Here is a 25,965-nt window from a genome sequence, read left to right on the forward strand (position 1 = left end):
CACAAGAATATACGGTACAGAAGGTGACTAACAACTAGGACAGAGGGCTGAAAGTTGGCTATCTAGCTAGGTTAGCATTTGTTAGATTTGAGTAGCTGATGTTCTTCAGGCAAAACATTCAAATTTTATTATCTAACTGCGTCACAATGATAACACGGCCAATTAGTAGTTTTAGTTATTGTCTAACTGCGTATATGACAACACGGCATATGATGTCACAATGCAGGAGACCTATAAAAGTCGCCACAGTTTGATCGTCACCGAGGTTGAAGTAGGTACTACAGCGGTTCAGCGATATCTTGTGCGAGTAAAGAAGTGACTATTCCAAATGATGAGCGTAAGTTCATGTTCCTTTGAGCTTTTTCCATAATCTCACTTTAGTCCGAGTAAATTCGAGAGAGCCGCTTCTCAGTCTATTTTTTGAAAATTACATTCCTCGTCGAGACAGTTCTCTAAAGTTGCTTTGTAGCAACAGTGATTGTAGAATATTGCACAAAAATATAACAAATTGCGACTCAGATTAACATTAATTATCCGGTTACATTCCAGTTACTTCATTTTACGGCCTCTTATCACATCAGAACACATTGGCTTTCAAAATATGATGTATGCCCCCCCACACATCCATCCACCCATCCACCCATCCCGTCTGAGCAGTCCAAATATGATTCTCAACTGGTGGGTCGCGACGCAAAAGTGGGTCGCGGACACGTTCTGGGTGGGTCACGGACAGCTTGTAAAAAAAATTAATATGCCACTCTTCTAATTTTGTACTCACCTTTTATCCTGGAAAAAATCAGAGGCACCCGTCAGACATGCCAGGGCTTCAGATTGCGACTAAAATCGTCGCAATCACGACCATAAATATTAATTTGCGAGTAATATTTATGGTAACCCTAATATTCACTCGCCACTGGCGACAGCAGACAACAGCATTATTTTTTATGGGCAAGGATTTTTTGTAATTGGAAAAATATCCACCATTTTCTTTTGAGTTTGTATTTTAAAAGTTAAACACTCCAGCTCCCGCTCACATGTTCGTCTCTGCCCGTCAACAAATGCAGGAATCCGATCACCAGCATGACTCGCAAAGCGGAGCTGAAACTTTAGCACTAAACGTTGAAATGGCCAAGCGAAAAATATCGCATTTTTTCCACACAGTCTACATCTCTGTCGGACACAAAGAGGACACACTTCTTTATAACTGTACATAATTTTAAGTTAATTTTAATGGGATCAAAAGTCACTCGTATGCATACTAGGAAACTTCAATGGTTTGTTTCACGTTCGAATATTCGGAATTATTTCTTCAATAACTTTAAGACAGTATTAACAAAAGTGCTATAATATGAAAATTCTTATTTCTGGCAACCAAGACAAACATCTACAACTTTGTTTACGTCAGGAATAGACGTATTTTAAATAGCAGACAACATGTTATTATTTTAAATGTGCAACTTTCACCACTGCAACGTCTAAGGCACCGTCTACAAATAACCTTAACACAGACGCAAGTGGCGGTCGTGAAGGCCCTAGAGCACTTATACACAGTTTTTTTGTAATAATTTCAATAGCTTATAAACGGTCCTTCATAAGACCACCAAATAAGTTGTATTACATAAACTGCATGGTGTACGGCAACCTACAACGTTTTTAAAAAGTGGGTCGCCACTTAATGACAATGAGAAAATGTGTTAATGGAGTCTAGACCGAGCATATATATATATATATATATATATATATATATATATATATATATATATATATATATAGGCCTGCATGAGCAAATCAACCGTTTTCTATCGGACACACTCGTAAAGCGTCACCAGTTTCCTCCCTTTTTAGCGCATACACAATTCTAATAACGCCACCTTGTGGAGGATTTTGAGAAATGCAAAACCGGTCATCATGAAACTCATTTTTTCTTCATTTTCTCTACTACAGTTTAACAAAGTTAAAGCAGAAGAGCTTCCTGGGGGCTGTGATGTGTCTGCCCCTAGCGTGAAAAGCAAGCAGGCAAAGAAAAACCATAGCAGATGGTTTTCAGGTGAGATTTAGCGTGATGACTTGTTACCAAAACGTGATGCATTATACGGTTATTCATAACAGTATAATTTTCCATAATTTATGTTTTTAGTGACATTTGCTTATGTGCATCATTAGTGTCTGCCTCATAGATGCTTAAAGTAAATGTTTCTTTCACCACAGCTATTTGCTGTGCTAGAGTGGAGGAGGCAGTGATGGAGGATCTCAACACTCCTCCATGTGGGAAAAGTGCTGGAGTCATATCCACCTCTGGGATTAATCCAGCTGTTCTAAATGAAGAGCTGAGGAATACACTGCCAAGCAATGTGAGTACCAATCTCTGTATCTGTCTTCCTATCTGCCTGTGTGTCTATGAGTTACCATAGCAACATGAGCCTTTGGCCATGTCTGGTCAGACCTTCACAACAGTAGATGTTCTTTGCATTAGCATTTTACTTCTTAAAGAAATAATCAGCTTAAGGTTAAAAAAAGTAATAATTAAAAATCATTAAGCTTTTGGATACTGATGACCGTTTTACACTTTCCTTTAACCTAACTAGATGAAAATGGAGGATTTGATTGAAGTGCTGGAAAAAATCTCAGCATGGGTCAAAGTGGCAGTGAAGGAGGTGGTTGCTCCTGCTTTTGAGTCAGGCCTGTTAGGGGTGAGGTCCTCAGGAGGAACCTGCATCTCCAGCAGCCCTCATGAGGTGGATCATGGAGAGAAACACGATTCTCCCTCTCAGATCACCTGCGGACCGAAGAGCAGACGTGGTTTTCCCCCTCGTCCTGTAATTTATGCTTCCGTGTGCATGTAAGTCAATACTCACCACCAACCTTCAGACTGAGTATTCATTTGGAGTATTGATATGCTGAGTTATTTACTCAGTTAAACTCAAAGTCCACAAGCACTGAGTTTAACAGTTTTGGCTTAATTTTGGCTTAATGTCATCAAGCCTGTGATTCCTTTATGTATTTTATAGTTTATTGGGAAATATTAATTTCAGTAGGTTTGATCTGAACACAAGAAGCAGCACATCATCTATGTCAGAGCCTCTCAGGGTCATCTTTGGCATCTCAAAGGACAGGATCTTCAGCCTGATCCACGGAGAGGTCATGAGGGCCATTATGAATATGTTGCCACCCGAGATAAAACATCTCAACATGAAAGAGACCATCAGCATCATGTCCGCTATTGTGGATGACTCCCTAAAACAGGTGAAGGACGAAAATGTTTTAGTTCATTTATTCAATTATTTTTATTATTATTCATGTTTTCCTCCATAGTTGATGTGTTTATATACCCATTAGCAATATATGCAGTGTGAGACTAAGGCCAGTGATCAGCATGGACGTAATTGGGGGGGTCTTTTTCAACAGCTGGTTTTGGTCCCCCCCAGTTTTTACGGTTAAAACCAAATATTTAAATAGCAACGAATCCATGTCCCCCCCACTTTTTTTTTTTTTTACAAAATTACATCCATGGTGATCAGTGACTACAATCTTGTTTACTACTCTTGCACATGTTGTTACTCTAGATGAACTCACCTCTTCTGGAGATTTACTGCAATAATGACCTCAATGATAGTGTTACACTGCCTGTAAGCGACATTGAAGACGTTGCCCAACGTCTGATGCGTGCAGTTATGACCAGGATGTCTGGGTTTCTGGAATTCTGCACAACCACTCCAAACTACAAACTACTGCTGAACTCCACAAACCTCTCTAAGAGCATTATTGAATGCATATTGTCAGTGATTCCTGACGAGCACCTTCCTGGACAGCTAATAGGAAAGGATTATTTAACATTTGTGAAGCAAAGGCTGGAGGTTTTGTACATGAGGCAGATATTAACACCGTCTGACATGCATTTGGAAGCCCTCAGTGACTTCATAACTGTAGACAGTTTTGAAGTAATTGCTGGAAAAGTGATCAGCAGTTCCTGGAAAGCACTGGACAGCAGACTCTCCATAGACTCCCTCAGGCAGTCCTCTCAGGAGCTCCTCCCTATAGTGAGGAACCTGATGCTGGAAAGGATTGCGGCTCTGGAGAAAATAAAAGCACAAATGAGCTGCAGGGGGACTCGGTCAGTATTGTCAGATACTGACCTTTCCATGGAAGCACTCCAGTCGGGCATCGTGAGGAGCTTTGTGAAGACGGCTACAGAAAATCTTCTCCACCAAAGCCTTGGGTTGACGTCCTGCACCAAGTCTGACACTGATCACTACTGTTCTGGAAGCGAGTCTGTGACGGAGGCTGACTTGGAAGTGAGGCAGTCACTACAGAGATGCTGCTCTGAGCTGTCGGCTCTGATTGCCCACACTGTGTTCAGTGACGTCGCTGGCATCACCACCTCTCGGTCAGAACAGGACCATACAGGCTCTGCTCTGCAGAGTGCAGCACAGACAGTGGACGTGGGGCTGGAAAAGAAATCTTGTCGGTGGTTAAGGTTTCCAAGATTTCTGAAGCTGAGATTCAAGGTATCTGTTTTTAAAATGTATTTATTCCCAGTCACACCATTAGCTTTAGACTCTGCTCTTCTGAATGATTTTCAACCATACATTTATGCTACTGTCAATCATATTTTGAATGATTTTATATCAAATTGTCTGTTCTTTTTAAAGAAACGGACAAACAAAGTGCATGTTCACACAGAGGACCAGGTGGTGAACAAACATATTCCAGATGGTACGTGTTTTAGTATTTCTTTGGTGAAGTTTAATTCATGACAGTATTATGCATAAAGAAGTGAGGGGTCCATGGTATAGTAGTCTTCCATGGTTTACTTGTGTTCTATGGTTTAGTAGTCTTTCATGTTGCACAACTAATAGGGCATGAACAACAATAATGACAACAGCATGGAATAATGACACACAGCATCCCTCTCACACCGTCTATTTGCTTTGACTTTGCAGGTTTCCAGTCTACCAGTGCTGAAGTACCATCCACCTCTGACGAGACAATCCCTAAGCTCAGGAGAAAGTCGATATGTACCAGACTGGCAACGGCTTTCTCCAAGATCTGCAGAAAATGAGGGCTTGGGTGATATTGGTGGAAGTAGAAAATGTTATTCAATTAAAATGGGGGGAAAAAAAAAAGAAACCGACTGCTTCATTGTGATACCTGCATGGCTACACATGACAGAAGGCAATATGCATGACTATTGTTGGCAGACTGGACGGATGATTTCAAGCCCAACAATTGTTAAAAAGTCAAAATTCAGTAATAATAGTACTGCACAGGAGCATCCTCACCCCCAAATAGCAAAATAACTACCAATAATATTCTAGTTGTACCCCATCATCTCATAGAGAGAGAAATAGGGACAATAGTATCTAAATAAATAAAATAATGAACCTAATTTGTATAGTAGTTTGTTAAGCAAGGTCTATGGTGATATACAAAAAAGGATATGAAAGGATAATAAAGCTTATATCTACCTGAGATCAAACACCTCAGGAAGGTATTTGCCTGTAACTCTGGCGAGGGAGGCAGGACTCCTAGACGAGCATACATTTCAATGGCTTTTATTTAGCCAAGAAGCACAGTTAGCACCTCTGCTGATGTCTCCCGTCAAAAGGAAACTTCTGTAAACTGAATGAAAAATATAATATACTAAAAAATACCTGCCTCCCTCCCTGCCTGCCTCTCTCTGTGCTCCTCGTGAGTTGAAGGCAGACAGTCCTGAAGGTCTCGGGCCTGTAGATAAGGGCGTCTGGTGTCAGAATGGTAGTATATCTGGCATGCCTGGCAAACCAGATGAACAAGGAGGCCTTGGCCTGAGGACCCTGGTGATACCTCACCCCATCACCTCAACTCATGTGAGCCACATACTTAACTCATGTCACAGAAGTATGATTTAATCATTTGGCAAAATAGTATAAGAACTATTGTCAGAGAGGAGGGCAGCTCTCTTGCAGACGCTCTTGAGTGTGTGTAAGGGAGATCTCTGGATCAATCCATCTTTCTATTTTTCTATCTTTTGTCTTTAATAAACTTTGAATTTTACTTTGATACCATACCCAACTGTTTCTGATTGTTCTTGCTCACCATTAAGGTTCAAATTTCCATGACTTGTTCCTCCTCTAAAGGCAAGCGAAATGGTAAAAAAAAAAGAGTGTACACAAACCAACACAAGGTTTTCTTAGTCTAAAGTTTATTTACTAACATAATATAAAAATATAATATGTGCAGCAAGCCATCTCTCTTAAGATATCTCTCCAGGGGTAAGCCAGGCCAAATTAACAAACAAACCAATCCAAAGAAAATGCCACTCTACTTCCAAAACTAGCTACACCAAATAAAGAAAAAGAAAACAACTAAAGAATTGGCAACACTTACTCCATAACTCGCACAAAAACAGGAGAAACAAGACATTTACCCCAAAGAAAATAACACTTACCCGCATCTGACTTTATACAATAAGACACAGTATGTCAAGCCTGGGCCACACACAGAATACTCAATTTACAAAAGTCAAGTTACACACTCGGCACACAACTGGCAAACAATTCTCCCAAAAGACAAAAGCTATACTCAAAGGTTAACTGTTCCAATGACTTGAAACCAATGCTACTGGCTAAGAAGAGTGTAGATTTCTACCTGTGGCGTGCACTGTATTTGAGATGATAGTGGAAATAAACCATGCCGTAACTGCTTGACTTGTCTGGAGGTTCTTCCACAGACCTGTAAAGTATTTGAATCTTCAACTCATAACTTCTTCCGTTCCTATAACAAGCTCACAATAATCACTAGTGTATCTAGGGTAGGGGTGGGACAACGTTTCGATTTGCCGGCCACAATGGCTTCTAAAATTTTACAGAGCGGCCGGGTCAGAAGCATTTGGACTAATAATAATTTTAATTTAATGTATTATTTTATACATTTCAATTGAAGGTGCAAAGTTAATGAAAGCAACACTTACTGGAAAAAGATAAATTTCCTAACGAAATACTCAAGCTCAATCATTTCTAATTGTTTTAAACCTCGCAAAATCATGGACGGATGGTCCTGAGAGACAGACTGCATTAAATATCCTGCCAGCAGCAGAAACTAGAAAGGGCTCTTTAAATTGAGAGCGATGTGCGGCGTGTTAGTGAAGCTACTGTACCCCTGCTGTATGGAGCTATTATAGTGTCACCAGAACCTGAACCTGAAATCATTATTACTTGAAAAAACAGTCTGTAAAATCCTCGCAGGTATGCAAAAATTCGAGTTAAAATTCAGGTTCAGGTCGAAATTCAGGTTCGGGTCGCAATTCAGGTTCGGGTCGCAATTCAGGTTCGGGTCAAAATTCAGGTTCGGGTCGTAATTCAGGTTCGGGTCGAAATTCAGGTTCGGGTTGTAATTCAGGTTCAGGTCGAAATTCAGGTTCGGGTTGAAATTCAGGTTCAGGTTGAAATGCGGTTCATCCGGGATACGTAGGATGAGCAAACAAACTCAGAGCTAATCGAACTGCATCTGGCCAATCACAAAACATATCAGAGGTCATTAAGAGGCGCGTCTTTCTGCTAAATTTCCTGTAAGAGTGCGGTCCCTGTTTGGCGTGTAAGTAGCATGTAAGCAGCACGAAAGTGACCACTGTGCCACCCAGAAATGGCACCTTGTGGCAGCTGCCACATAATCGTGGCACTTGGTGTGACCAGTGCTGCGTGACTGTGGTCTCCGTTGTCCAGAAACGCCGCCTGCCTCTGCTGACAGACATCTAAAGACTCTTGGGTGACTCTGCGTATCGGCCACTCGCTTAAAATCATCCCGACGAGCTCCGAATCGCCATTTGTTGAAATGAAGATGGTTCATAACTTTTGTTTAAAAATTATGTTGAGTGAAATACTAGCCGACATCCAGCTAGACAGCTCTATATTACTAGTTCAGAATACTGTTTAGCGATAACGTCGAATTAAGATTATAGGAGGGTACGTGAATCTACAGTGGTAGACCGTTAACGACAGCACTAAATTTTAAGGGTTTATTATTATAGATGTATGGTTATCAGTGAATGTTCCTACACGCCATCAGCGTCATTTAAACCTCTGCGAGCGAATGGCATCGCATTTAGTATTTGTGCAATTTGTAGTATATTTCGCTTTGTATTGGTTTATATTGTTAGTCTAGATTGTCAGCCGAGCGGCTCCCGACATAATCGTTAAACAGCATCCTGAACTCGTAGTTTGGAGCTGTCGGTCAGCTCCGAATCGTTCACCCAACATAAATTAACAAACAAAAAATATAAACCATCTTCATTTCCACGAATCCTACAAATGCGATGCCACTCGCTCGCAGTGGTTTAAATGATGCTGATGGCGTGATGAACGTTCACTGATGAACAATCTGTAATAAATCTGTTTTATGTTGTGACGTGGGGGTGAAGTGTTATCAGTGGGAGGACACTTGATGAGAAGAGCATTTTATATAAGGGGTTTCACATTTAACATTAAATTAACTACGTTAATATAATAGAAGACACACGGACAGCACGATCATGATGAAGCATGACTAAACTAGACGACACCACAAACCACTACAGCGACACAACACGGATTGTAAATGACAGCCTTATATTTATTTATTTGTTTATTATTGAATATTTGATTATTCTGCTACCTCCTGTTATCGCTGAACTAAACTTTCGGCACGAGACTTTCAGCGCGAGCTCTTCAGCGCGAGTTCTTCTGTGCGCGTTCGATGTACGTTGCTCCAGAGTTTGAAAAAACACAAGAACAAACGAATTACTTGTTATATTCCTTGTTGACACTTGTGGAAGATATTTTACTGTAGTTGGCTTCGTTTTTTTTTTGTGTTGTTGTATGTCAAATGTAAAACAAAGTTCAAACTTAGCGCCATTGGAAGCAGAAGGAGGTAGGAAGAAAAATTGTATTAATCCAAAAGAGTGATTTATTTAATTTGAAACGAAGGGAGATGTGATTGTTGTTTTGTTTTCAGTAAGAGCTGCGGCTCATAACATAAAGTTGAGTTCATGTGCAAGTTTGCTAGGAGTGACGCATTTAAAGTTTGGACCCTGTTCTACACATTATCTGTGAGGTATGGTGCTAGGGCATTTGTGTTTATTTTTTATTTTTTGCCACATTTTGTAGTTTTCACGGTGTCAAATGTCGGTGGCGAAAGGAGGAGAGAATAAAGATACACCAGTAGAGGCTCCGAGCATTGTTTGTGTGATTAATCCAAGTGGTCCGCTACACGGATGACTAAAGCGAACATACCAGAGAACGAGTACAGATAAACACGAAAACACTCAAACTTACCCATGCACAGTGGCGTGCACAATTAGACCCCAACTCTGCCCTTTATCAACGAAAGTGCCCTTTTGAAACTTCGTTTTTTATTATTATCATTTTACTGAGGTCGGTTTGAAATGATCTTTTGAAAACCTGAGCGATTAAAAACAATGCCCTGAAATGCGCCACCACCTCGCACACACCCGACCTCTCTATTCCTTTGTCACACCAGATGCGCTGCAGCAGCAGTTCAGTTCAGCGAGTGGAAGGAAGCGTCTTCAGCACAGCACACACGCTCACAGATAGACTTCTTCTCCCGTCCCCACCAGCCAGGTCACATACACATCAAGTCAAATCGTACCGTTTGTCCTCTAAGCCCAACGTGAAATCATTTTGTTGTGCAGTAAAATGTCTCATACAGCACCAAACTACTAAGCATTTTTAGCCGATGGTCACCTGATAAACTAGTCGCACTAGCCCAAATCAGTGATAGATAACGTGAGGACGACCACATACAAATAATTAAGGTAGAGTTTGCAAATCTATGTGTTAAGCTGAACGTTTTCTGTTGTATACGTTTTGTTAGGCAACATAAATTAACACATTCGTTTGTGAAAGAAGAAACGGGAAGTTCCCCATTACCTGTGAAAAATGTCCATCTGCATTCGTGTAATGACAACAGTCAGTAGCCTATAACTCATTCTTGTACTTTTTGGTCTTTTTACTGTCTTAATTGTAAGCCTATATTGATTTACTAATTGCAAAATATATGCAACAATGCCTGCAGACAGTGGAGGGTAAACAGAAGTTAACTGAAGGACAATGACTATAGTTAATATTGGATATGGATTTTATCAGTTGGCGGTGTGACTTTTTCCATTGAAAACTCACGTTTAGAGAATGTTACTAATAAAAGTCAAATTTCATTCAACATGCGCTTGTAATTTTTTTATAATGAATTGTTCCACGTGCGCTAAAAAGTGCCCCCCCCCCCTTCGCCCCAGCACTTGCCCCCCAAAATGTCTGTGCACGCCACTGCCCATGCACACACCACATGCTCTCATACAGAACACATACTCTTTAACGATAATGTCGAATTTAGATTAGTGGTAGACAATGAGTGGCAGTAGCCGCTCGGTGGTTGATGGCTGATGCTGCGGTGTTACGTGAACTGTGGATTTTGGGGAGGTTGTTTTCTCTTTCGGTTAATTTTGGTTTAACAGGTGGATTGCCTCGGTACGGGTGGATTCTGTCGGCCAATCGAAGATCGTGATTTGGATGAGGGGGAGGATATTCGGCTTCATAATCTGCATGACGGAGTTGCTGGAAGTTGCCGGGAGGCGACGCGAGCATTTATTGCCTTTACGGTTGTGTGTGACTTTTGAGAAACTGTAGCTCATGATTCTCATGTGAGAGGTGAGGGTTTGTGCGATAGCTTTTGTCATGAATAGCGTTGTGAAAATCGCCACCATGGAGTAAGAACGTAGTAGCATGTGCACAATTATATAGACACCCATGCAGGGATATTTTATAAGAAACACCAGTATAGAGGCGGGCACCGTGTATGTATATTTGTTTGAGATTATCGTCGTAGATATATTTTCTTTATTTATGTTAGTAAGGTGTGAGTCTTGCTTTGTTAACTAGTATATTTTGTTTGTTTATTTTCTTTGGTGCCGTCTACTGCTCCTTTCCTTGGTTGGTTTATGGTCAATCGTGTATTTTTGTACGTACGTGTCTGTTCAGTGTTTTGCTGCGTAGAAAAGGCTCTTCTACCCATTACCACTCTGCAGTAAAGCGTTTTCTTACGTATCCGTCTGGTTTTCGCGTTCTTCTTTAATTTCATCTTGTCCACTACGCACATGCTACTACCCCACACCCCAAACCTAGACCCATGACATCGTGGGGTCGTAACAGACGTAATCTAGACTAACAATATAAACCAATACAAAGCGAAATATACTACAAATTGCACAAATACTAAATGCGATGCCATTCGCTCGCAGAGGTTTAAATGACGCTGATGGCGTGTAGGAACATTCACTGATAACCATACATCTATAATAATAAACCCTTAAAATTTAGTGCTGTCGTTAACGGTCTACCACTGTAGATTCACGTACCCTCCTATAATCTTAATTCGACGTTATCGCTAAACAGTATTCTGAACTAGTAATATAGAGCTGTCTAGCTGGATGTCGGCTAGTATTTCACTCAACATAATTTTTAAACAAAAGTTATGAACCATCTTCATTTCAACAAATGGCGATTCGGAGCTCGTCGGGATGATTTTAAGCGAGTGGCCGATACGCAGAGTCACCCAAGAGTCTTTAGATGTCTGTCAGCAGAGGCAGGCGGCGTTTCTGGACAACGGAGACCACAGTCACGCAGCACTGGTCACACTAAGTGCCACGATTATGTGGCAGCTGCCACAAGGTGCCATTTCTGGGTGGCACAGTGGTCACTTTCGTGCTGCTTACATGCTACTTACACGCCAAACAGGGACCGCACTCTTACAGGAAATTTAGCAGAAAGACGCGCCTCTTAATGACCTCTGATATGTTTTGTGATTGGCCAGATGCAGTTTGATTAGCTCTGAGTTTGTTTGCTCATCCTACGTATCCCGGATGAACCGCATTTCAACCTGAACCTGAATTTCAACCCGAACCTGAATTTCGACCTGAACCTGAATTACAACCCGAACCTGAATTTCGACCCGAACCTGAATTACGACCCGAACCTGAATTTTGACCCGAACCTGAATTGCGACCCGAACCTGAATTGCGACCCGAACCTGAATTTCGACCTGAACCTGAATTTTAACTCGAATTTTTGCATACCTGCGAGGATTTTACAGACTGTTTTTTCAAGTAATAATGATTTCAGGTTCAGGTTCTGGTGACACTATAATAGCTCCATATTATGGTACGTGTACGTTCCGTCCAAAGCATTTTCGTTTTCTAGTATTTGGAGAGCGCGAGTTGGCTGGATTTTATTGTTTCCTTCACTTTGTAGTGTGTTATATTTGCAAAATGACGTTATATTTTCCAGAATTATTTTCTGTATGAAAAATGAAATTATAAAATAAAGTCTCAATATATCATTTAAAAACGAACTGATTCTGAAAATGATTCTGAAAAGTTCTCTCATAAACCGGACGTACGTAAAAAAGTTTTAATCGTTCTAAACACGAACTTGTATCTTTCAAACATGGATTCTCCAACGTTAGAGCCTACTATGAGGTTATCCGAAATATGTCCGAAAGCGGAGCAACAGACGCAGAAATAACACGCCGTTTACTTTCTGAAGGTGTTCGTAACGGAGCGTCGGAAAGAGTATACGAAGATGTCGTTAAGAGCATGGCTTAATGAAGAGTACGGTCACAGATGAGCATCTTGAGCTGGCCGTAGCATCAGCTGTTAGAGAGGTTAGATTATAAATGTAACGCTCACAGCGTCACACAGCGATAATTATGATAAGCTTTGGACTACGCCACCCTCAACTAGAGGGAAACCAATCAGTAACGTTTCACCCGCGCTGGATTACTGCCAGCTAAAATAAAATTGTTGGACTGCAGAGACTAAGATGCAGATCATTTATTAGAGTGTGCTTTGTGTATCTAGTCTTGGAACATCCTGTGATTGGTTAAGGTAGGACTTGAGTTTAATTACTATTGCTTCAGATTCTGGTAGATTCTAGGCTTCTTATCATAACCTTGTTGTTTTGTTAGCTGTTATTGGCTGTAATTAGTCACTCCAGGTGTAGTTTCGCCCTGGTCTAAGTAGGGGTGGGCGATATGGGCAAAAAAAAATATCTCGATATTTTTTAGGATTTTCACGATAACGATATTTTGACGATATTTTCCAAAAATAAATAAATAAACAAACTTGTGTTAAGATTACAATAAAATGACTAAAAGAATAAGTGCAGTGACAAGTATTTAAAGAAAGGACATTTATTCTCTTATACAACTTCAACAAAAATAAATAAAACTTATTAACAATACACATATCAAAGAGAAACATATTAAGTGTTGCAAATCAACAGAAAGTGCTTATTATACTTTAATATCCTTTCAGTAGTGTGCAACAAACATACAATAAAAGACACTGTCTTAAAGGTTCAAATTAGAAATTAAGTAGAATGTCTTAAAAAAAATAAAGTACAGTAGTGCAGTCATACTGTAAACAAATGGCAAAATTGTGGAGAGAACAATCTCAAGCAGAAACAATCCTTAATGCCATCACAGTTATAAGAACAGACCCCAGAAACTTTGTAAACCTTTGAAAATTTTAGGCCAACAGGTTGTTCATTTCTTCAAATTGTGTGCCAAAAACACTAATCTGTCCACACTATGAGGCTTGAGTGAAGCCCGGTGACAAGTCACAACATTTCCACCTGTGCTAAATGCTCTCTCTGAAGGGCTGCTTGAGGCAGGGACACACAGATACTTTTTTGCCAACTTTGCCAGCCTGGGGAAATTTATCTCTTGGGTTTTCCACCATTCAAGAGGGTTAACATCACTGTCCACCTCTGGTATCAGAAGGTAGCTCTTTATCTCCTTTTCTATGACATTAGCCTGAGACTCCCTCTCCTCTCTCACTGACTTTTTGAAATAACTACCAAAAGACTTCTTTGTTTTTTTGGCTGGCTCATAGGTGTCACTGTCACCTTTTGCTCCACCCTCTGCAATGGCACCTTCATTGCTCTCTTCCTGGGTTGTCATAGCCATAAGCTCAGATGAAATTGTTGACATTATCATCTGATCATCATCATTGTAGCGGTTCTTAAACCGTGGGTCAAGCGTGGATGCCACACTTAGAAGGTCATCCACATTGTCATCTCTGTATTTAGTGTTAAGGTAACCCAAAATGGATTCCTTGATTTGCTTTGTGAGCTGTGTGTCATCAGACTTCTCTGCCAAGACCTCTGAGTTAAACAATGAGAGTACCGGCTTCAGGTAGGAGACGGTAACTACTTGCTCACCTGAGAGGGCGTCTGTAAACTCTAGGAGGGGACTAAGTGCTTTGCTCACTGACTCCAACACATCAATATCTTGCCATGAAGGGATGAGCTGTCTGCGCTTTTTGTCTTCCCCTAGCACATGTCGAATGGCCTTTTCTTGTTCAACAAACCTCTCAATCATACGCTGTCTTGAGCCCCATCTTGTAGGACATTCAGTAATCAGCTTGTGCTCAGGAAGCTTCATCTGAGTTTGGGCATCAGCCAATGCTTTCTTCAGATTCCAGCTGTTTGAAAAGGCTCCCACCACCTTTTTGCAGACACCAATGGCTCTGTCTATCTTTGTATCACGCATGCTTCTCTCTGAAAAAATATTTGAAAGAGTACATCATTGCCATGAATGGAGCAGGAGGCTTCTATTGATATTTTTGATCCTATTGTTTGCCCAAACACGATTGTAGGGCCAGCTGATAAACTTGACTGGCAGAGGTGAACTTGAGATACTATGTGCAGGCCTATTTGTGTGCTTTACTAGAGTCCTGCGGAACAGATTTTTCAGTCCCGCTCCCGCCCGCAATTCCCGCATGATTCCGACGTTTGCGTTACTGCACAAGTAAATAAACTGCGTCTGGACGACGACACCAAATAAAATAAATAATCCAGAAACAAAGAAATAAACAACAATGTAACTACTGGCAAAGCAGCAGCTTAACCAGAATGTGTAGCTTTATCAGCACGTGGAGAAGCAGCAGCACCACGAAAGGAAGAGCAGCTAAGGCGCGTTAACTTCCTTTAAACGGGACTTTCCGTCTGTCTCTCCCGCCCGCGCCCGCAAAATTTGCCCCGCGCCGTGCTACTATGCATTGGGTCCCGCGGGTGCGGGGCTCTACTTTATACACAACGCACTCTCAGACAGGGGCGGATCTACGGGTGGGCCTGGGTGGGCCAGGCCCACCCAGACTGGCAGCTGGGCCCACCCAATAACAAGCTCAGAATACAGTTTTCTGTATGAAAATTATAAAAAAAAAATTTCGCCTAGCGCACGAGTCATTTAATGATCATAAACCCCCCCCCGCTCAACAACTTACGTTCGCCACCCCCCCCCCCCCCCCCCCCCCGCTCAACAACTTTCGTTCGCGCTTGCCCACCCCAATTACACGCTGGCCCGTCCAAAAAACGCCGGCTGCGTCCGCCACTGCTCTCAGAGCTTAGTTAGTCAGTTGTTTTTACTTACATTATGTATATGTATGGATATATAAATAACAGCCTTATAATACCATGCATGACCATTTAAAATAGCATTTATTAGCAGACATATTGTTTGTCAGTAGCCTGCTCAACACATCTTAATAATAATAATAATAATAATGAATTAAAAGGTATAAATTAGTGGTGGGCCGTTAACGACGTTATGTATATATACAGATATAAACGGTCTGCAAGCGAGTTAAATTTAATTAGTTGTGGGCCGTATAAATATAAAAATGCATTATAGTGCATTTCCATTTTCTTTGACACTCAGAATAATGACATTAATGACATTTGAACTCACCGATTGCGATATGAAGCCGGTGCCCAAAGCACGGTAGCCTCTTCCAGTTGTTAATTCGGAGTGCGCTGACTACGTTGGCTCCGCTGTCTGTGGTCATGCACACCATGGCCTCTTCTTTCAGTGACCAGGATGCGAGGGCATCTTTCAGCCCAAGAGCAATTATCTCGCCTGTATGGGACTCTGGGAAATAAGACGTTTGCAAGCAGTAGCTCCGAAGTCGCCAAGATTCATCAATGAAATGGATGGTCAGTGAGAGATATGGCTCCGATGTTCGGCTCGACCACAAATCGGTTGTTGTAGCAAAGTGTGTAAGGCTCTGCACTGCCTTTTCCACAGCTTTGCGGGTGTCATCGTACAGTGTGGGTAGAGCAGTGCCACTGAAGTACTTCCGACTGGGCACTGTGTAGCGTGGTTCTAGGACGTTGACTAGCTCAGTGAAGCTTTCTGACTCTACCAACCGCATCGGAAGCATTTCTCGTGCTATGAATTTGGTCACGGCATTGGTTACGTCTTGCCACCGCTTGCTCTTCCTCTCATAGGGCACCCTTTTGCTGAAAGATTCAGCCAGCGTTTGTTGGGCACATTGTGGTTTAGGCCTACCAGTACTTGTTTTTTGTTGAGAGTTTCGAAGTTTTTCAAATTCTTCGTATTCCTTACTGTGGTTGTAACGCAGATGGTGAATGAGATTCGTCGTTGAGCTTTGTTTGACTGTAACAGATTTACGGCATATTTTGCAAATTACATTGTCCTGAACAACGTCATTCTTTTCGAACCCAAACCATCTCCAGACTAGTGAGGTAGACCCTCGTCTTGGCACTAATTCTTTTGACTCTGAAGTGGTGGATGACCCAGCAGGTTCAGGGTCGGATGCTGCTGCCTCCTTTGCTTGCATTTTCTCTTACTGCGTGGCGGGTCTGGCGCTGGCGCAAGACTTTTCGCACGCAAACAGTCACGTGGTGTAGTAGGCTACTTTTTCTTAAGGCTTGCGGCGTGGCGCTGTGGTAAAAGCAGAGAACCACTGGCGCCGCACAATTTTTGGCGATTGAAGAAAAAAAAGAAAAAAAAAAACCTCGATATTACAAAATTACACATCGTCAAAACAACATTCAAGATAATTTCGCAAACGATACATATCGCCCACGACTAGGTCTAAGGTGTGAATTAAGGGGCAGATACAGCACTGACTAAAACAGATAAATTAGGACAACTCCGCGCAGCAACTTTCTACGCTTTGTTTCATCTACTTTCCTCCATAGACACTGAATCTCTAGCCCAGCTAAGTCTTAACTTATTCTGCCATTTTCTTACCCTGCTAGTATTCATAAAGCTTGTTTTTATTCCACAATGTGTCTGCAAATTCCTGTGCATGTATCTCACAGAGCTCATAGATACCATCATAGCCATCGCAACACCAGGAACCTAACTTACCCACAATGTTCACCACAAACTCCAATCACAGTGACTGGAGGACTCTGGAATTGCCAATCTGCTGAACTCTGCAACTCCGGCTGCTCTGTCCTCTGCCTTCTCATTCACTCATTCCCCACGACGCCTTGGAAGGGGAGGTGGCACAGGTCTAGGGCTGAACGATTAATTGCATTTGCGATAATTTCGCGATTTTTTAAAACGCGATTGTCTAATCGCACAGGCTGCGATTTAAACTGGTCACGTGACTTGGGAGCGAGCCGAGCCGAGGACGAACGGAGCAAACCCGAGCAGGAGGCAGGGAGGTGGAGAAGTGAAGTTAACACAGCGCACTTTAACTTGTTGCACAATGGCTTCAGGCTCGACAGAAGCTGACACAACTGAAAGTCTAATACCAAAGAGGGGCAGCACATAAATTGTGTGAAATTACTTTGGCTTTTAAAAAGATGCTGCTCAACGTCAGGTACCCTGCAAAACATGCCTTGCTACTGTTGCTATGACGCGAGGTAACACTACAAACCTTCAGCATTAAAAAAACACCACAAAGCCTCGTATGATATTTGTAAGGCTAAAATGCCAACGACCAGTGCTGCATCTTCAAATACGCCAAAGTGTTTCTCTGCGCTTATACAGCTTTAGTATGCGGTGAGCAGCGAAATACCGTAAAATCACGCATATAGGCGCAATAAGATTTAAAGCACGGATGAATCGCGAAAGCGCGGATAGCTTGACTGCGGTCCAGCAGACAGGGTTCACTGACCGAACCGTTTGAAAGTGTAACTCCTTATGGATGTAATTCGAAGCAACCACAGGCGATCGATCGATCACGATATAATAATAATATTTAAATTTAGTCCATTTTACACCCAGGGGCCCATCAACATTAATATGCGAGAAATAAGTTCAGGTTCACACTACAAGATTTTAGGCTGGTTTTTCAGTCGCCGACTGTTTTTGTAGATCGCCGACAGAAACTGTGGTCGGACGCAAATCGGGGATCATTCGGCGCTCGCTCAGTCGTGTAGTGTGAACTGCTGAAAGACGCTCGCCGAGCCGTCGCCGAGTGGCCGCCAACTCATCGCAGACGACCGGCAGATATCTAGCATGTTTAATATCTAGCATGTTTCATATCTAGCCCAGTCGGCGACTGTGAGTCAACAGCAGCGTCTAGCTTCATACAACTACTACAAGACTGTGTTTGTCAGGCATGAAAATCTGTCACCTTTCGGCGAAATTCGCCGTTTTGAAGTTGAAAAGGGTGACCTACGTGAATCGTGTAGATCCGATGAGTTTTTTGTTTGGGGGGGGGGGGGGGGGGGGGGGGGGGGGGGGGAGATTATATTTTAATTATCATATTGACTTAATTAGCAAACAGAGCACTTCCGAAATTGGCTATTTCAATGACAGTGGCCAGCAGTTTCCGCCCAGAACCTTCATAGAGGCCAAATAGCGTTTCAATCATACGAACGTTCTTCATTCATGTTATTCATTTACTGCTAAGCGGGACGAGAAGCAGGACCTAGTGCTACACCGGGGACACGGCAGAAGAGCGAACATTTACCCATTTACCACTACATTTACCAGATCATTTACCACTACATTTACCAGATCATTTACCACTACATTTACCAGATCGTACATTTTTAATTGGGTGGATTTAATTGGGTTATTAATGGTTTCAATCGTTTTCATATTTTGTGGTAAAACAAAGTTACTGCCGTTCGCTACAGCGTTGAACACTGTCAGATCTAACCACAAGCTCTTGTGATAATAGGCCCATCTATCTACCTATTTAAGTTCGCGTCAACCCCGTGTAGTTAACGGTGACATAAAATAAGAAGATTGTTTTTTCTAGTGTCTGTAGTTGTAACTGGTGAATCCAGGGACGTGTGAGGATCACATTCGCACCAGGGCTGAAAAGGTTGAAGATGAAGTTGTAAACTCTTGTCGTTTGAGTCTACCCTGTGCTTTAGCTCATGTTAGAAAATAAAAACACGTAAACCTGGTATTTTTACAATAATTTTCGCCGCTGATGTATTTATTGGTTCCTTAAGACGTAATGGTTTTGACTGAGCCATCCGGAATGGCGAAAGCGGCTTCTTGCGTTTACGGATTGCGTTTACATTGAATCCATTGACATGACAGTCAAAAAAAAATTTTTTATGGATTTTACTATATTTTACGGAGCCCGTAAGGTGACATCATGTAAAAAATAAATAAATAACGCGTGGCCACGACTTATCAACGCGTGGGAACGAGATACTAACGTCGCCTTTCACACGCGGCAACAAAGTTTATTTTTTCACAGCAAAGCAAGCAGATCCCAGGGATGTTCGCGAACTGACTGCCCAAGGAAGGAAAACCTGGCTTTATATAAAGTAATACTTAATTATCTTGTTCGCACGCGTTAGTAAGTCGTGGCCACGCGTTATTATATTTTTTACATGACGTCACCTTACGAGCTCCGTAATATTTGGCATCACCTGTCGCTGTATCCCCGTACACCAGCAGCCACCCCCAACCCACCCCGTCGCAGTATACCCATGACGTCACATGTCAACGCGCCGTCGCCGTATCCCATGACGTCACATGCCCCGCCCCCCGGTCTTCTCACCTTTTTAACCCCTGACCCATTTTCATGCCTGGTTTGTTATTGTGACAGCACTGGAGAAATAGTGCGATTGACTATATCTATGTTCACTGCAACGGAGAGATGAAATAATTCTGGCAATTTGGGACTATGGAGTGGTTAAACGGTAAAAAAAAAATAATAATAACGAAAATGTGGAGTACATGTACGTTGTTTTTATTTTCTTCGTGGTGTTGCTGGTTCTCGCGAGTGTTTCATTTTCGTGTTCTCGTGTTTTTGGACGGCAGCCAGATGAGTCGGCGATTCCCCAGTCGTTTAATTCATGAGCCCACGTCACCGATCAGTCATGTAGTGTGAAAGCCACAACAACTGAAAGACTTGCGATTACAGCACAACCAGTCGTGTAGTGCGAACGGCACAAAAACCTGATGACTGAAAAGTCGTGTAGTGTGAACCTGGCTTTAGCTAGACAAGGGGGCCCTACAGTGGGAGGGGCCCAAGGCAATTGCCTAGCAACGCCTCTATGCAAAGACCGCCTCTGTTTACACCCCCCCCCCCCCCCCCCCCGCAACCCTGTATCTGAGCTGTATAAAAAATGCCGAAACAGTTTCCTGAAGTGGAACAATGGGAAAAAATCGCGATTTTAAATCGCAATTGCAATTTATAGAAAAAAAATTGCAATTAGATTATTTTCCAAAATCGTTCAGCCCTACACAGGTCTACTTTTATCTCCAGAGTGGCGTTTCACCCAACTCTCCTTTTCAGCTCTTTCAATTTCTTCCTTTGAGTTCCATGTTATCACTGTATCCTACCCCACTATTCTTCACATCATTGTGATATATCGCCCTCCAGGTTCCCTTGAGAACTTCATTGACGAACTTGATACCCTCCTTAGTCAATTCAACATTGAAGCAAACCCCCTCATTCTCCTTGGAGACTTCAACCTTCCATCCGACAAACTTACATCATCTTGCATCCTTCCACTGTTGTCGTCATTTGACCTCACCATCAACCCATCCACTGCGACTCATAGAGCAGGCAACATTCTGGACCTGGTCTTTACACGAGACACCAGAACATCGGACATCAGTCACCCCACTCCACCTGTCAGACCATCACCTTTTATCCTTTTCTTTCCCCCTCCCTGCCATTTCCACTCACACTTCCCCTGTACATTCTTCTTACTTTCACCCAAGTTTGCGTTCCATCAATCCCTCAACCCTTGCTACCACTATTTTGTCCTCCCTTCCTCATCAGAATTGTCTGTCTTCTCTCTCGCTGAACACAATTACTGATACTTTCCTCTCTACGATCTCTTCATCCATCAATCTTCTGTGTCCTCCCTCCCCCAGGCTTAAGAGATCTGTTCCATCCACCCCCTGGCTAACTGAAGTGCTTCGCAGCCACAGGAGAGATCTAAGAACTGCAGAGAGGAGGTGGAAGAGAAGTCGCCTAGATTCAGACCTCTGCTCATATCAATCTCTCCTTTCAAAGTTCTCACTGGAAGTCACATCAGCGAAGTCAGGCTACTACAGTAAGAAATTTGAATCATCTGCATCCAACCCACACAAGCTATTCAGTATTTTTTCTTCACTCCTTAACCCTCCCTCACCCCCTCCTCCATCCTCTCTCACTCCTGAGGATTTTGTCATCTTCTTTGAAGAGAAGATTGCAGCAGTCCGTCAGTACTTCTCCCCAGCTCCCAACCTTCCTACTAGTACCCTTAACCCAACACTCAACTCCTTGGCTTCTTTCTCCCCTCTCTCCTCAGACAAGATACATCAACTTCTGACTTCTAGCAATCCTACTACATGCCCACTGGATCCAATTCCTTCCACTCTTTTCCAGAATATGTCAAGAGAACTCCTTCCGTTCATCTCAGCAATCATCAACAACTACTTAGTTTTGGGTCATGTGCCTACCGTGTTCAAGATGGCAAGGGTGGTACCAATCCTGAAAAAAGCAACACTTGACACCTCTGACATGAACAACTACAGACCGGTATCACTTCTTTCTTTTCTATCAAAAACTTTGGAGCGAGCAGTCTATGACCAATTATCTCTCTTCCTCACCCAGAACCAACTCCACGATCCTAATCAGTCTGGCTTCAAACGGGCACACTCAACAGAAACTGCCCTCAAAGCAGTGACCGAGAAGCTCCATGCTACCAAGGCTAACAAGCTATCATCAGTTTTAATTCTTCTAGGTCTTTCTGCAGTCTTTGACACTGTCAACCACAACATCCTCCTCTCTGTTCTTTCTAGCCTAGGTGTGACTGGCTCTGCTTGGAAATGGTTCCAGTCATATCTTGAAGACCGTTCCTATCAGGTAACATGGAGAGGATCTACATCCAATCCATGTAAACTTTCCACTGGAGTCCCCCAAGGCTCGGTCCTAGGCCCTCTTCTCTTCTCTTTATATACTCGTTCCCTTGGTGACATTATTTTGTCTCATGGTTTCTATTATGAATGAATGAATGTTCGATTTATATAGCGCCTTTCCAGATTCCCAAGGCGCTTTACAATTTAACACAGGTACAAGTCACAGACAATCAATCACACACACACCGGCGAGAAGCGGCAGCCAATTGTGCACAGCGTACTCTCTACCGGAAGCCACAGCCCCCTGGGGGACTGAATGGGGTGCAGGAAGGGGAGAGAGGACAGACCCTAGTGGCAAAGCACCATCCACCACTGGGCATACAAGCACACGCACGCACGCACACAGACACAGACACTACTTTTTATTGAACATAGAGACACAGACACACACTCAGGGAGAATTTTTTTGTTGACTGCCAATTTACCTAACCTCCATGTTTTTGGACTGTGGGAGGAAACCGGAGATCCCGGAGGAAACCCACGCAAACACAGGGAGAACATGGAAACTCCACTCAGATAGGGACTTGAACCCAGGACCCCAGTGCTGAGAGGCAAACGTGCTAACCACCAAGCCACCGTGTTGCCCAATTATCATTGCTATGCTGATGACACCCAGCTAATTCTTTCCTTCCCTCATTCTGACACCCAGGTCTCTAGGCGTATCTCTGCATGCTTGGCAGATATTGCTTCATGGATGACTGCTCACCACTTGAAGCTCAACCCTAGCAAAACTGAGCTTCTGTACATTCCAGGAACCCCAAACCCACACAACAACCTCACAGTTTCCTTTGAGAACATCTTGTTAACACCATCAGAAACTGCTCAAAGCCTGGGTGTAACGTTGGACAACGAGTTGTCCTTCTCAACACATGTTTCAAAGCTGACCAGATCCTGCAGATTTCTCCTCTGCAACATACGGAGAATACGACCCTTCCTTTCACAGGAAGCTACTCAAGTACTTGTGCAGTCTCTAGTAATCTCCAAGCTGGACTACTGCAATTCCCTACTTGCAGGTCTTCCTCTACGGGTCATCAGACCTCTACAACTAATTCAGAATGCTGCAGCACGACTGGTCTTCAATCTACCCAAGTTCTCACATGTGACTCCTCTGCTACACTCTCTTCACTGGCTTCCAGTAGCGGCACGCATCAGATATAAAACTTTGATGCTTGCTTACAAAGCCAAAAATGGACTGGCCCCTCCCTACATGATGTCCATGGTCAAAAGCTGATCTGTACAGCGAACACTTAGAACCTCAAGCTTGGCTAGACTTGAAACTCCATGCTTAAAGTCTCATGGAAGACAAAGCTCCAGACTATTCTCCGTCCTGGCTCCAAGATGGTGGAACGATCTTCCATTAGCTGCTAGGACTGCAGAGTCTATTGCTATCTTCAAGCGTAGACTGAAGACTCACCTGTTTGTTGAGTTCTTACCAGAGCACTAACTCAGCTGATACCACTTGCCGTGTTCTTAAATTGTATGTCTGTCTATGGTTATTTGTGCTTCTTGGCAAATGCCAACACTAGATAATGATATTGACTCCTGTAGTTTAATAGTAGTCTGACTCAATGGTGTCTTGAATTCTGGCCTATTTCCTAGGATGTATTCTGTGATCAGAAGCAAAGCACTTTGTAAGTCGCTCTGGATAAGAGCGTCTGCTAAATGCCGTAAATGTAAATGTAAATATTATACAGAATATAAAATACCATACATTCTTAAAAAGAAGCACCATGCGGTACAGCCACAAGCTTTTAGGTGCAGCTACCTAACACAGGTTACCTCACTTCCACCAGTGGGGGTTGGCGCGCACCTAAAAGAATAAACCAAACAAACAACTCAATAAACAAATAAACCACACCACACGTTTGCGTGAAACGATCCAAATAAACTCAAATCCACTGCAAATTATCCCAAATATGTAGGTGCCGCCAACACCGCACTCGAACAGTACCGCCGGGCTAAAAATAAAAACACATCAACAATAAATTGCAAAAAAATGCACACAAAATAAGTATTATATAGAGATCGATCGCCATTTATCAGAGATAGATAAACTAGATTTTTTTTTTCGGCATGAGAAATCGGAAGTGTGGCGTGTGAGCGTGTGAAGACGGTCAAATGCGTGTGTAGCGTCCCGGTTGAAAAAGTGGTCTCTCGAACGGATGGTTCACAACATAACATTTTATTATTATGCCTTAGTCATAAACACATCGTAAGAGCTTGTTCCCTCATCAACCAGGTGCTAAAGATCCATTAAAGTTACGAATAATTATTTAGCGGGGTTAGCGAACGTAAGTTGTTACCAGGCGGCCTGTAAAATGGACACAAATTAAGTATTATATCGAGATCGATCGCCAGTGGTTGGCGCCAGAGCGAACTAGTAACTCATAGATATGGATCAGAGATAAATAAACTTTATCTCAGTTTAAAGTTTAAACTTATAAACTTTATCTCAGACCCTCGCCACTTGCGTGCGCTGCAGTGACTTCGCGGGCTACCGTTGCATTGTGGGGAATAGTGATGTGTCGTTCGCGAACGATCCGCCTCTAAGAGCCGGCTCTTTGAAGTGAACGATTGGAACCGGCTCCACAATGGGAGCCGTTTTATGATCCTATTTGGGAGCCGCTTTTTCCTTCAGTATTGCGCTTGTGCTCTGCAAGTGCCACAGTTTTTTTCCAACATCGTTTTTATTTGTCCTTCGGTGCCTCGCTGTCTCTCCCTCTCCCTCCTCTGCTTCTGCCAGTGGTAGAGAGCGGAGAGTTTATTTCCTCAGTCGGTGCCTAAGCTAAGTTTATACTACTTGGCGCGTCGCGACCAGCGCGAGGGTCCGTGCGCCGAAAATGACGCAATCGCGGTCTCTCCAGCGCAATGAACAAAGCTATGTATGCCGGGTTCATAAACCTTTACAAGGTGGAATTCAAGCACTTTTCAATATTTCCCAGCACCTTAAACTTAAATATTTATACATATACTCGAAATTATTCGAAATAATTCGCTTTTTTATCACATCGATTCAGTCAGACAGCTATTTGTTGTTAAACAAAATACAGTTACATTTTCAAGTAGGCCTACTTTAGCCTACTTTAGCACTTTTCAAACCTGGAACACAAAGCAACATTAAAATTCGTCAGGTAAATGTTCCTTCCCCTGTTTTGAGGGGTGTTTCTTTATACTACCACATATCGTTTCGGACAACACTGCAAAGAATATCTCCACTGCCCGCATGTCAAGCTTGTGCTCCACACATCTGACCAATCACGCAGCTTTCAGTTAATAATGTGGTGGGAAAACACTGAAAAAAAAAGTTATCTCCACTTTTTTTGTGGAAACGGCAGGCAATTGGCCAAGCTGTATTGCGTTCTATTTTGGTGCTATTTTGTGATAATTTAATAATTGGTTATAATAAAAGTTTCATTTATAAAGCATTGTTATGCAGCATTTTTACTCATCACAATTGCTTAACAATGTCAGTAGTGAAACAAAATGTTATAAAATTAGGTTTTTAGGTCTATTAATTAATTAATAATGTAAAAAATATATATGGGGAGCCGTTTGGGAGCCGAAAAGAGCCGGCTCTCCACAGTAAGAAGAGCCATTAGAGCCGCATCTCAAAATAGAGCCGAAAATCCCATCACTAGTGGGGAATGTAGTGTTTGTGCATGCAAAACACCATCGGGCGGCTGTGGCCTGCGGGCCAGTTCTAATAGTAATTAAATATCATCCAGGGGGCCATAGATAATCAATTCGCGGGTCGGATCTGGACAGTTTATCCCCGCTTTCATGTAGTGTACTGGG

At 42.5% G+C, this 25,965-nt stretch overlaps 2 protein-coding genes across 2 annotated transcripts; one reads left to right on the plus strand and one right to left on the minus strand.

The window, feature by feature from the left end:
• The first annotated feature begins 264 nt into the window (after positions 1-264).
• On the plus strand, positions 265-5,100 carry LOC143508832 (uncharacterized). The gene is made up of 8 exons (XM_076997441.1): positions 265-337; positions 1,945-2,047; positions 2,209-2,351; positions 2,586-2,839; positions 3,033-3,243; positions 3,564-4,505; positions 4,650-4,713; positions 4,941-5,100. The coding sequence occupies exons 1-8, from the start codon at positions 329-331 to the stop codon at positions 5,057-5,059; spliced, it is 1,845 nt and encodes a 614-aa protein (XP_076853556.1). The 5' UTR covers positions 265-328; the 3' UTR covers positions 5,060-5,100.
• Positions 5,101-13,216: 8,116 nt separating this feature from the next.
• On the minus strand, positions 13,217-16,915 carry LOC143497397 (E3 SUMO-protein ligase ZBED1-like). Its single transcript, XM_076993305.1, has 2 exons — positions 15,775-16,915; positions 13,217-14,585 (listed from the first exon to the last, which is right to left on the minus strand). The coding sequence occupies exons 1-2, from the start codon at positions 16,664-16,666 to the stop codon at positions 13,570-13,572; spliced, it is 1,908 nt and encodes a 635-aa protein (XP_076849420.1). The 5' UTR covers positions 16,667-16,915; the 3' UTR covers positions 13,217-13,569.
• Positions 16,916-25,965: the final 9,050 nt, after the last annotated feature.

Source organism: Brachyhypopomus gauderio, chromosome 2, assembly GCF_052324685.1.
Source record: "Brachyhypopomus gauderio isolate BG-103 chromosome 2, BGAUD_0.2, whole genome shotgun sequence".
Taxonomy (NCBI): domain Eukaryota; kingdom Metazoa; phylum Chordata; class Actinopteri; order Gymnotiformes; family Hypopomidae; genus Brachyhypopomus; species Brachyhypopomus gauderio.

Bases quoted from the DNA above. Each gene is read 5' to 3' on its own strand.
- LOC143508832 (XM_076997441.1), top strand. The intron at 2,840-3,032 runs GTAAGTCAATAC...TATTAATTTCAG, and splicing joins ATTTATGCTTCCGTGTGCAT to TAGGTTTGATCTGAACACAA. The intron at 4,714-4,940 runs GTACGTGTTTTA...TTGACTTTGCAG, and splicing joins GAACAAACATATTCCAGATG to GTTTCCAGTCTACCAGTGCT.
- LOC143497397 (XM_076993305.1), bottom strand. From the start codon at position 16,666: ATGCAAGCAAAGGAGGCAGCAGCATCCGACCCTGAACCTGCTGGGTCA. The intron at 14,586-15,774 runs GTGAGTTCAAAT...ATATTTTTTCAG, and splicing joins CCGGCTTCATATCGCAATCG to AGAGAAGCATGCGTGATACA.